This window comes from Lepisosteus oculatus, chromosome 15, assembly GCF_040954835.1.
Source record: "Lepisosteus oculatus isolate fLepOcu1 chromosome 15, fLepOcu1.hap2, whole genome shotgun sequence".
Lineage (NCBI taxonomy): Eukaryota > Metazoa > Chordata > Actinopteri > Semionotiformes > Lepisosteidae > Lepisosteus > Lepisosteus oculatus.
The window spans coordinates 18,924,629-18,937,335 of record NC_090710.1 but is presented as its reverse complement, the minus strand read 5'-3'; the positions used below and the strand labels follow the sequence as shown (position 1 = coordinate 18,937,335).

Sequence of the window (12,707 nt, the reverse complement as noted above, 5' to 3'; positions counted from 1 at the left end):
TTTCAATTGACTGAAGAAGGTAGAACAGGTTCTGACAAGAGAAGGCAGAAATTAATTGATTTTATTCTAAATAAAATACTTAGGAGCTAAACTTACCAGTCATGTTTTTACTTCATGGATAGTGTTTGATGAATTCAGCTAACATCACAGTTTAATTTGTTGGTCCCAATATTTTGGCAAAGGTATTGAAATGATCAGTTTACCTGAAATTGTCAGAGTTTAATAGGACAAATCTTTAACAGATTTGTTAAACATCCTGTTATCCTGCCAGCTCAAAGCTGTGGCCCAAGTGAGTCTGGAAAACAAAATCTCTCCGTGATCCCTAACACATGTCTTTACAAATATATAATTATTTTACAATGCCATATTCACAGTGATGCTTGTATTGTTTTGTTTCCACAGGAATACAAGTCATAGATGGAGAGAAAACAGCCGTATTGGGAGAAAATGTCACTTTAACCTGTAGATTAATCGACACTAAAGAAAAACTCACACAGATATCTTGGCAGAGAAAAACGGCTTCAGATCCAATGAACTTTTTCATATACACTGACGAAGGCCCCCGTGCCATGAATGAGTTTGGAAGAAGAGTCCGATTTGTGGGAAATTACAAATTCTTTGATGGATCTATTCAGCTTTCAAATGTATCGCTTTCTGATGAAGGTATCTACATCTGCATTTTCACAATATTTCCATCTGGACCGTACAAACATGAGATTCCACTTACAGTAATTGGTAAGTCTGTAGTTTTTGTTCTTTTAAAATATTTTTTTGTTTTTGTATATTACTAATCTGCTTAAGATTTGTATGAACAGGTACAGTATGTTAAGTTCTATTTTAAATGATGAAAGCTTTATGGTAATATCTATACATATATCCAAAGTATATATCAGGGTCTATATAAAGGCCAGGTGGGCTGTCTGGCACTGCTGAATTTTACAACAATGGTAGTATGTGTTCACAATTTTAGTTGGAAATTGTCATGTATTAGGGTTTTGGATCCTTTAGAACTGTGTCAGTAAGACCTAAAAAACTCAGGGTTTCCTCACAGGCAAATACTGCCTCTTGGTTACTTACCGCTTGATTTTCAAAGTGAAAAAATACTTATTGCCTCAATATTGCAAAACAATAAACAGCGCCTCACTAGCAAAAATATTCCAATGATGTTTGTGAACATACGGAAGATCGCAAAGAGCAGCGCGTTTCAAGAACAAGGAGTTGTTCCACAGGCAATATCATGGGCTGCATCCGTTTTTGATTAATCAAATCAAATGCAATGTATAATCAAATTAGTTCCTGTGGCCAAATGATGTCGTGTTCAGGATAATATTGTTCCGTTACAATAAAATAATTAGTTTGCAAGCTAGTTCAGTAGTCTAGCTTAGATATCTAAGCCTGCCTGTATATTACTTTGACATGGTGGACCTTAGATAAGTTTGGATCAATTTCAGTTTGGTTAACGAACGTTCAGCACTGGCCACAGCAACTGGAATTATTCAAAATAATTCTTATACTTTTTACATATTTCCATTGTATGTCCTTTTTTACTTAAAAAAGAAGTTCTTTAGCTCAGCTGGCAAGACCTGGGTTCGAGCCAATGCAGTGAGGCACAAACTAGGGTGGGAGCAGCGGGGGCACACGCCCTAGATACTGAATCCGTTACAATAGCAAAAGGACAGACAGTGAAATATGGGCTATTTCGAAGTCGCAAATGTGAGCTATAGAGCCAGAATTCTGAGTTGCTAAGTCGCAATTCTGAGATACCATAGCGCGTTTTTTTTTACTTCCTGGCAGAAACGGGCTTCCATACCTGACATATGAACTCTTGTTCGTTTATTTTACGGATGGTCTTTTCTTTAAAAAAAAGCTGCCATTTTAATGACATTAGCAATGGGCCCCCCTTAGATCTGGGCCCAGGTGCAGTTGAACCCATTGCACCCCCGTAGCGCCGGCCCTAAGTTGCACAATTCCTTTCTGTACTTCACCTTCACCAAACAGAATACATACATTTTGAGTGTAACAAGGTTCAGTGAATGAAAACTATGATCCTGTACTGTGGTATTAATTTGTTGATGTACAGTATACAGTATGTCGTTAATACCAATATCCAGTTTCTAATTAAAACTTGAAGATACCTAGATAATGCATCAATTAGAAACTCTTCTGAAAGAGGTGCATCATTCACATGGAAATAAAAATAAAACTCACTAAATATTTCTGTCAAAGATTGTGTCGAATGAAGTTTGGTATTTTCCTGACGTGTGTTACATGCCCTGCCAGTTCGTCCTCGGGTCACCGTGTCCTCGGGGGTGGAAGAGAGCAGCGTCAGGAGCACGGTAGCGACCTGCACATCAGCGAACGCCAAGCCGGAGACCCAGGTGTCTTGGAGAGCCGCTTTCCCCCACGAAGGCGTCAGGGACGTGAACGTCACCGTGAACGAGAACGGCACGATAACCGCCAGGAGCCACCTCTGGGCCGTGCCCACCAGGTCCCTGAACCAGGAGGAGGTGCAGTGTGTCGTCAGGCACCCGGCGCTGGAGAAGGACTTGGTCGTCTCTCACAGGCTGGACGTGCGCTGTGAGTTCTGCCCTCCTTCCTCTTCCGGGCAGACCTGTAGACTGGTCGCCCTGTGGCTGTGTGGTTTGGAAGTCCTGTACTCTGTAGCTGCTGGCAGGTTGTGTTTTTGTGTCCTAGTCCACTTGCTTAAAGATACAGACACAGCCACCAAAAAGTGACTGTGTGTTCTTGTCTTCTGAGTTGGCTATCATGACGCTTTGAAAGACAACTTCATATTTAGACTCTACACAATCACTTTCTACGGCAACCTTAAATCACTTTGGGTGCAAATGTCACAAAATCAATATATTAGTCTCAGTCTGCGGGTAATTAATTTGGTTTAACTTGACTTCTTTGACAGTAAATATCTCTCTCTCATAATTTCCTTCAAATAGTACTTCATTTTCAGCCACAACTCATTAAATGATGGTACAGACTGGCCATGAATACCAAGGACTTTTCAAGATAAATCGGGGATGAAGTGGTTGAGAGGCACACAGCTCAGGACAAAGGTTATTTATCCTACTGAGTGCAGTGAAGTTAGTCATTAAGAAATTTGATGTGTGCCATACTACCTAGACAGGCCACTCTTGCAAAATGTGCAGAGGGGTATCAGGAAACCGGTTAGTGAAGCCAACAGTGTTTTTGAAACATTTGCAAGTTGTGTCTGAAAGGGCAGACAATGTTCATAATTCGTCAGAGTCCTGGTCCCTGCACATAGCTGGTCAGTATGGATGAGAGGTGAAAAAGAAAATGCACCTTCAAACTCATAAAGGTTAGGCTGAATGTATACAACAGATGGTTTTATGGTCAGGCAAGATAAAATAGTTCTAAATGCAAATCCTTAAATTTAGCGTAATCCCAAGAGACCACATCACCCAGTCAGCACCATCTCAGCTGTCAAGCGTGGAGGTGCCAGCATCATGTTGTAGGGGACAAAATTAGACAAAATATTTCTGTAAACTTCAGAAGTCCTTCTGCTGCTGCCATTAGTTGTGTCATCAATAGAGATGAGAGAGCCAGGCCATGATATTCTCTCCACCAGGCCTCACAGATGAGCTGGTTCTATAGATCACGGTAGATCACAGTGGATAATGCGCGGTTCCTTTGTTTCTCCACACCGTAACCTCTCCAGCACTTTGGTACAGGTTTATCTTGGTCTGCGCTGCCTATAAAACTTTGCTTGCTTGGCTAGTATTTGTAGTTCCAATGCATGGTGGAGTTCATGTCATGTTCTGGGCATGCATGGTAACCTCTCTCACTTCCATGTCTTTCACTTGAGTGTGTAAAACTTTACAGAAGTATTTTAACTGAAGCAAATGGCCTTTAGACTGTTTTTTACAGAGCATAATTTAAACATTAGCACGGTATTTATTTTATGTAATTCATCAATGTGTCTTATTGATTTATAATATCACCTTTCTATATCTAAAAGCTATGATATCTGAAGTGTGATAAATAGTAAATTAGCTTCAATTTAAGACCTGAACCAGGCTCCTGCTATGTTCTGCTGCAGAGATACAGTATAACAAATGTTTAAGGGGGAGGAAATTCCAGGTGGACATTGACTAAATGTGTCACTGGGAATAAGAGGTACTACAGTATTGTGTTGGTTGAGTAAACTATTTGTCAGCTATACTTTCCTTATGTACTATTTAATTTCTAAAGTAGCAGTAGAAGTGATTAATGACTTAAATTACAGGGTTGCAGTTCTAAGCTCTGCAGTTGTACAGACCCGTATGCACTTCTCAAGGAAATGAAAACAGAAATCATCTGCCTTGTTCTTTACCGAAGCTACAGCAAACCTCATTTGAAGATGTATACTGACTATAAAAAGAAATGTATTGATTTATGTATGCAGCCAGGTTTTTAGAAAAGGTATTACATTTTTGGATATTGATTACATTTTGAGGCATTATTCTAAGTAATTAATCATTCATGAATGTGATGCACGTGAGTTATTTTATCTGATGCATAAGCTCTAAACTATCTGAGTGAGGAAATTGTTTTGGCACAAGTGATGATTAGGTGATTTAATCTTATCAATGTCAAGCCGGGTGAAATCCAAGAAAAACACAGAATGGAACCAATGTGACCCGCTTATCAAGAGCACATTGTCTTCATGCCCTCAGTGTGTTGGAGATGGGACTTAGCTGTTGCACTGTTGTCAGCAGTCTGGGTGTTCACAACCCGCGATTTCTAACCTGATGGGATGTTGGAGCCAAACACAATCCACCATCTGGGAGGCCACAGGTCAGAGACACCTCACCCAGATGGATGGAGAGGTCCAAGTGCAAACAAGTCCCAGCATAGAGTGGTCAGTCCTGTACCCCTGGAGTGCTGGTGTGTCTGCAGGATTTCTAGGTCCCTCTAAAGCACCTGCACTCGGAGCTGGGAGAAGCTTTTAAATTGGTCCCATCAAGCCAGTAATGAGTGGATTGAGCTCAGTAAGAGCTGACCTGGAATGAAAGCCTGCAGCTGTTAGATCAAGTTGGGGAAATGGGTTTTTAACTGTAAATTCCTTATTCTTATAGAGCTTGACATTAGAAACTAGGACTGTTGAGTTGTTTGTAAAATCAAAAGTATTTTTAGACACTTACTGGTTAGGGAGTTTCCATTTTCTAAGTGTTTATTACAGGGTGTGCTTTGTCAGAATAGAAAAGCATGTTTACAAAATCGCTTTTGTTTTTGTTTGTTGTTTTAATAGGTTTGTGAATATTTTAAAAGGTCCTTTTTATATTTTGCAACTGTCAAGTGTTTTTACTTGACTTGACTTTTATCTTTCTGTAACTACAACTACAATCAGTCTAGGAGCGAAGCTATATTTGGACTGATATCATCTGGCTAATCAGCTACCACTAGCTGTGAATGTGATCATGTGCTATTTTTATTTATTGGCTGAAGGTCTTCAATGTGGAGTGTTACAGCTAAATTGGGAGAAGCATGCAACAGTTAGAAGTGGGACTATAATTTTAGCAGCTCACTGCTTTGTATCTACTTAACAGAGTTTTACTTGGCTAATATTGTGAATAACGTCTTTATTCGTGTCACTTTGATGAATGTGAGCACATGAGTAGTTGGAAATATTCTTGTGAGCTTGGTATTTTCTCAGAACAATAAAGTCACTTTCTCTGTAATTACTGTGTTTTTGTTTTTCAGACTCCCCGCAGTCAGTAAACATAATACCAGAGCAGACTTCGTCCAACAATCCAGTCTTCCTTTGTCAGGCTGATGCTAACCCTGTCCCAACCAGCTATTCGTGGAATAGGTATCTGTCTCAATTATAGTATTTATTCCTTAATTTTTGAAAATTGGCATATTCATTCAGTCTCACTTTTATATTTAATACGGCAGTTTCTGCCTGAAACTGAATAACCACTAGAATTCAACAAGACCCCTGGGGCTCTCAAGTGGCTTGTTGGGCCTGTAGTCTAGAAATGGTTCACATCTGGACACTTCTGGACTTCCCAGGCGTGCAGCAGCCCCTGTGGCCTTTGTGCAGACGTGTGGGCTTGCAGTGTTGTCAGTGAGAACTGCATCACTCCTCGGCCCAGTGCACTCACACTGCTGTTGGCACTGACTGAGCCCCACACCTGCATGCTCCCAGTAACTCTCATATCTGCTGGTCTAAAAGACCAGTGAGATTACCCAGCAGGCATCAGTTCCAGGGGCTGACGTCACTGTTGCAGGCTCAAGTACCAAATGAGCCCTGTGACATATGTAGGTCATCTTCTCTACTAATGTGCTTAAATAAAGTTTGGATAAGTTACTGACTGCTCAAGTCAGGATGCATACTCTAGAAAAATAGCTATTAATATTAGGATAAAGGTTTTCAGAACTATCGGTCTCTTTGGGGTAGCACAGTGGCATGCAAGTCAGTGCTGCCACCTCACAGCTTGTGGGTCCTTGTGTCCTGATTCTGGCATAGGGAAGCCTGTCTCTGTTCTCCAGGTACTTCGGTTTCTTCCCACAGCCCAAAGGCAGAATCACAGATTGATGAACTGCTTTTTAGCATTGTAGACCGAGGATGGTCACTTTCTGACTGAAATATTTGCATCTTTTCACTATGTACTTAACAAGGTTAACAAGGTCACACTAAGGACAGTAATGTTGTCTGTGTTTTGTTTTAGAACAACCCGGGCCTTTTCCAGTGACAAAATCACCATCAGTGGGAACAGACTGCAGTTGCTGGATGAGAGCCCTGATTTAAATGGGTTATACATTTGTGAAGTGTCAAACCAGTATGGAAAAGCATCAGGGACATTGTATATACATATAGGTATATAATACAGAATTTACATACGGTTTTCTGTTCTCAAACGTATACTGGACTGGAAAGTAACTTCTCACTTACACCAGCAGTGATCAGTGTAGCACCATGCTGTCGCCAGTCATTAGTTGCCACCCATTACTACAAACGATTAGACCAGACCCTTACTGTTGGACCTCCCATTGGCCTTGGTGTTGTGTCATGACCCTTGCTCCATCATTTCCAGTCTGTGTTTGTCTGAATGCTCACCCCAGCCAGCATTGATAACGCACTTATTCCAGCAGACCACTTACCATCAGAACATAAGAACAGTTAGAAACGACAGACCATTCAGCCCAGCTAGCCCATGTGGTAGTGAAGTAAAGGCAGTGTTGCTGGGACATTTGTTGTACAGCACAACAATATAACAAAAACAAACCAACAAGAACAAAATTCCATACAGTGATGTTTCAGGAGATCAGTTATATTGTTTGCTAGTGAGAGTTTGATGAAAGGTTTGTGTTATACCTAGGGGCACAGAGGGATCTTCTAGATGGGAGGAGTGTAAATTCCTCTTTCCTATTAGGTAAAATAAGGAACATTGTCACAACAATTGTCCCCTTAGTTTTTGTCCATGACAAGTCCTAGGTTCTCATAGTCATTGACTCTGTTTATTTGATTGTAATATGTATTTAATTGTAGCTTGGTGTTAATTGAGATTGTATCACCATAATGTAAACAGACTCCTCTCAGTGAGGTAGAAACCACCAGTACTGGGCTGCATTCAGGAGGCGCTTTGTCCAGGACTCTGAGGCAGGAGGTCACCGTCTTTTCATGTTTTTTTGTAAACAGAACTGTTTAAGCTGATTAAAAACAGCATGTAATTTCAGGACAATAGCATTGAGTAAAATCCCTTTATTTCTTGATGTCTAGGCAGTGTTACCATCTGCTCTGTGCCCAAGCATCTGATTGACCCTGCAGAGTTAGTAGAGATCTGTGCACTAGCTGGTACTGTACCTTTCAAGCAGAGGCAGGTGGATCAAAGCTGGGACCACTTGATTCTTTCAGTTGGAAGGAGGAAGCTCTGTGGGGAAGCTCAATTCTAACCTCTTCCTACTTCGGGTCGAGTGGGGAACCATATCAGCCTGTGGACAGCCTTGGAGGAACATGTAGAGGTTAAAAAAGAAGAGATGCTGTGCACCGGGTGTTGAAAATTTGCTTTCTTCACACGTTTTCTTACAGCAGTGAAATTAATCTTTGCTCTTATATGCGTGTTATGTCACATTACAAAATTGGCCTCAGTGTTATTTTTTAGTTTTAAAAATTGTCAAAACTAAAAAAGGATTTATTTTTCCTTAGTTTGAATTCAAGCTGTATGGATGATTGGATTTCATATTGAGCTGTTATGATAAGAAACAACTGCATGACAGCTTACTGGAGCCAGACATACAGTACATTAAAAATGACAGGAGGTCAGTCTACTCTTAAAAAAGTATGAGGCTGCCTTGGATTTAGGTCAGTGATGGTATTCATGGTTAGAGTAGACATAACCACAAATCAGCTTAATAGTACATGAGAGAGGCGATGTTACTTTGAGAAAAATATGCATCTGATGACCTTAGTTGCCTCTAATTTTTATCACTAATGCCAATTAGCATTGCACAACAATTGTGTAGCTATTTAATAAGATGCTTATGGGCTGGGGAGTTAAAAATTTCAGAATCACTTTTAACTGCCCTGGAGGCTGCTGGGTTTTTGTTTAATAAAACAATTCTTAATATGTAGGCTCTTTCTGTATTCTTTCTGCATTTGTTTCAGTGCATCTTCCTGTGCTCAGCTTCTCTTCAGATTTAATTTCAAAGAGCCGTATTATCATGACAGATATACATTCCTGTTCGCAGAAACAATTGACTGAACATTTACAGGCATTCAAGTTCGGTACTTTATGGCCATAAGAGCTAGTTGCATGGAATTTGGTTTGGTAAGCTCATACAATTAAAGGACATAAAATATAAATAAACGACATAAAGCCGATAATAGACAGCATCCACCCAACACATCTTCCCATTCCATTCTAGTCACACACCAGTAATAAAATAAATAACAGTGAGAGAATAACATTGAGCCCTGCAAAGATTTCTAAGTGAAAGTGCAGAGTTTATGCATCTCACAGCCCCCGAGCAGGTGCTGTTACAGAACCTGGTAGTCCTTGTCTTGACAGACCTAAGCCGCTTACCAGTGGGAAGGAAAGTAATCAGGTTGTACAGGGTGGGAAGGGTCAGTAAGGATCTTTAGAGCTTTGCGTTTCAGTCTAGAGAGGGAGTGGTAGCCACAGAGGGAAGGTGGCATTCTAAAGGCAGGGTGGAAGCTCTGTCTAGCTTCTTCTTGTCCTGGGCAGAAGTGTTGCTGTACCACAGAGTGAGGAAGAAGATCAAAACAGTCTCAGTGACATCTGTAAAAGAGGGTCATCCCTTCCTGTGACACTCCAAACGTCTTTAAGTGTCTCAGAAAGAACAGCTTCTGGTGAGCTTTCTTGAGTATAATGAATGTGTTGACCTCCCATTTTAGAGTGCTGGAAATGGTGGTGCCCAGGAACTTAAAATTCACCACCACACCTAACCTGAAGCTCCTTTGTTCCACCTTTCGTTTTGATGACATTCAGTTCCAGGTTGTTTAGGCCCTTTGAGAGTAGCATCATCAGTGAACTTGAACATTTTGACTGCATCTGAATGCGAATAATAGTCATTTCTGTACAAAGAGTAAAGGAGAGGTGATAAGACAGTGAGAATCTCCTGTGCTCAGGGCGAAGGGCTTAAGAGGTGGTGTCTTTCAGCTGCTGTTTCTTAAACAAGCAGAGGCGTTACAGAGTAAAAAAGAGGATTACAGCATGGGCAATGTATACTTCAAAGCAGAAACCCTCCTACTTGTTTCGGCAAGATTTATTGATACACATCCTGCTAAAGCCTGTCACTTTGCTGTGGACAACAATGGGAACCACAGCTGAAACTTTAAAAAAAAAAATCCTTGAAAAGGAAACGTGTAGCAGGAATGCAAAACTTGCTTGAGGTTTCCCAACTATCCTTTGTTATGTTTCCTGACATTTGTAAAGTGTTTTTAAAACTGAGAACAGGGGGCACTTCTTTACCCAAGGGGTTATGGGAGTGTGGAGAAAACTTCCCAGCCATGCTGTTGAAACTGATGCTATGGCTTCTTTCAATAAACTTCCCAATGGGGTTAATGAGCCAAGAGGCCTTCTCTGTTTTGTTTTTTGTAATTTAGGTTCCCTCTTCTTTTTTCTTATGTTAACATTAGATGTATCCCCATGAAAACAGACAAATCTAGTAGAGCAGTCTGCTAGCAGATATTAAATATCCCTCTGTTCATTTTCAGCAAAGACTTCAAGAACATCACCTGGGGTACTCATAGCAGGAATTGTGTTAATCCTTGCAGCAGCAGGTGTATTAATATTTACTTGGTACAAACGCAGACAGCAAAAGGAGGAAAGGTAACTGCTTTATACTGATTATATTTTATATTTTTATATTCTATAACTGTAGATGCTTACCGTAAGAAATAAAAGTATACTGATTTCTTGTACACTTTACTTGTTTACACAGTATTACAATGATTCTTGTACACAACACAAGTATTGAATGTAAATGTCTATTAAAATTTTTTCTTTCTCTTCCCATGTTGATATTACTGGTCTTGGACTTGTTTCTCTTGTAGAACAGAGGTAAGTGTTCCTCTTTTTGCACCCTTCTTCATGTAACTGAGTCTGTATTCATTTACACTGTATAGCCAGCAGTATTAGAACAGGAGTCCCCTACTGATTATGTGCTAAAAGCTGAGTGACCCACGTCTTGGCCTCAGTGGCTGCTACTACAAATCAGAAAGGTTCCTCCCCAATTACTCATGTGGAAGGATAGCTTGTACATACAGCCATGTGTTGCATAAACCAGTTATGACTTTCCAGTGCTCTGTGTGACAGAGGCTACAGTATGTGCACCCTATGAGTGCCTTAATGTCTCCAATTTACTGCATAGAGACTCTGTGTGAAACACTTGTCCGCTTTATGTTATTTGATTGATGCTAGTGCTGAACTAGGTGTACATAGGTGTCACTTTGGAAAAACTCATCCTCTGTTTATTTCTTTTTCAGTCTAATTACTCAGATGAGAATGAAGGAGATGCCAGAACGCCAATGTCCGCACTATCAAACCAAGGTTCTGCAGTTCCAAGAGATCCACAGGATGATCAGATCACCTCCCACTGATATTGGATTTAGTCAGCTTAGCACTCACAGTCCAGAACAGCTGATATGTCACAAGGAAGAAGGACTTTAATAACAGTGTGAAAAGTCATATGAAGAGAAAGTTAGCTAAAATGTTTGCTGTGTGAAGAGGTCTATTTGGAGGTGACATCTAATAATAATAATTAAATTAAATTAATAATAATTAAAAGTTATAGAAAAGCATGATGTCATTTTTGTTTATAGATGCAAGAAGACACTTATTTATTAATTTCACTAACACTACTTCTCACATTAAGTATTGATGACTGAAAATGTTTGTTTTTTTTAAAGTAATCCATTTCAGACTTTTCAAATTGCGACAGTATCCCCATGTATACTGGGTTTTGTTCTAGCTGAGTTCAAGTTTCCCTAATAATTTAGCCTTAATCAAGCAGGTTTGAGAATTTGTTTTGGAAATTAAAATGGCAGACACTGGAGGTCTCTCCAGAATGAGGACTGACATCTTTGTCTCGTGTTCCATGTGCACTTATATTCGGCTGTTCCAGTTCATGTTCATGTTGTTTTTCTTTATTGGCTTCTTAAAGTGCCAGCTCAATGCTTGCCTTTCCAGTAGTGATGTTTCAGGTCAGGTAAAAAAAGATCGATCTTTTTGCATACTTGCAATGGTACTGAAGCCATTGAGCCCCAGAGCTGATCTGAGAAACTAAGCAAAGGTAGGTTGTTGCTGGGCCAGAGCTTGGTCAGTACTGAAGAGCCAGGTTGCTTCTTTAAATGATGCTGGTGAACCCACAGGGGGTTTCCCCACTGGACAAGAATCGCCAGGCCATTGCCCCAGTAAATTGTCCAGGGGCATCGAGCTGCAGGAGATGATGTAATAGGTACGAATGACAATAGGGATCCTATTACTTGGTCACTAAATATCTCATTGCAGTGTGATTGAGAGTAGAATACGAATTGTTTGGAATTTTTTTTGCTGAGATCTTTATATCCTTCCCCCCTGCCTTCTCTCTTTTAAATGTTGTGTGAAATGTAGATTTAGGTCGTTTTCTGTAATCTAGCTCAAAAGGTACGCAACTTCAATTTTGAAACCCTGTACATTGTTTGCACTGATGTAATGTACAGTGTTATACAGGTGCTTGTCATTAAATGGGACAGATGTACTTTGCAGCTTTGTTCAAATTAGTTTAAATGATGTTATTTAAGTTGTCACGAAGAGAGTCATCATTTCAAGAGTTGTTTTATAACGTTTGTGTTATGCTTTAGCTTTATGGGGAATAATATATCTATTTATTCCTGTGTGTTTTATGTTTTCATAAATTAAACCTGATAATGCTAGCTTTTTAATCTTTCTTATATGCAACAACCTTTTACTTACAGTAAGTCAGTATTGGAAACTCACCAGGTGTCGGCGTCATGTACAGTTGTGAGAAAAAGTTTGTGATCCCTTAGGAATCATATGGATTTCTGCACTAATAGCTCCTAAAATGTGATCTGATCTTCATCTATGTCATAATTATAGTCTTATTTAACAAACAACACACACAACATTTTACATTGCCATATCTTTATTGAACAAATGGTTTAAACGATCAAGGTCATTGATGGAAGAACACTGAAAATTTGAGGCAGCTCACAGTGAAAATGTCTG

The 12,707-nt window shown here is 39.9% G+C and overlaps 1 protein-coding gene across 5 annotated transcripts in view; it reads left to right on the top strand.

The window, feature by feature from the left end:
* LOC107079457 (nectin-3-like) overlaps positions 1–12,219 on the top strand; it is a 37,019-nt gene extending 24,800 nt beyond the window's left edge. For 3 of the 5 annotated variants that reach the window (XM_069178836.1, XM_069178835.1, XM_069178838.1), the window contains 7 exons: positions 403–735; positions 2,281–2,577; positions 5,716–5,824; positions 6,687–6,835; positions 10,196–10,312; positions 10,513–10,541; positions 10,967–12,219. In XM_069178836.1, coding sequence (XP_069034937.1) covers positions 403–735; positions 2,281–2,577; positions 5,716–5,824; positions 6,687–6,835; positions 10,196–10,312; positions 10,513–10,541; positions 10,967–11,080 — 1,148 coding nt within the window. In that variant the 3' untranslated portion in view covers positions 11,081–12,219. Of the gene's footprint in view, positions 1–402; positions 736–2,280; positions 2,578–5,715; positions 5,825–6,686; positions 6,836–7,738; positions 8,586–10,195; positions 10,313–10,512; positions 10,542–10,966 lie in introns of those variants that run through there. The other 2 variants (XM_069178839.1, XM_069178837.1) reach the window with 2 other exon arrangements.
* The last annotated feature ends 488 nt before the right edge of the window (positions 12,220–12,707 follow it).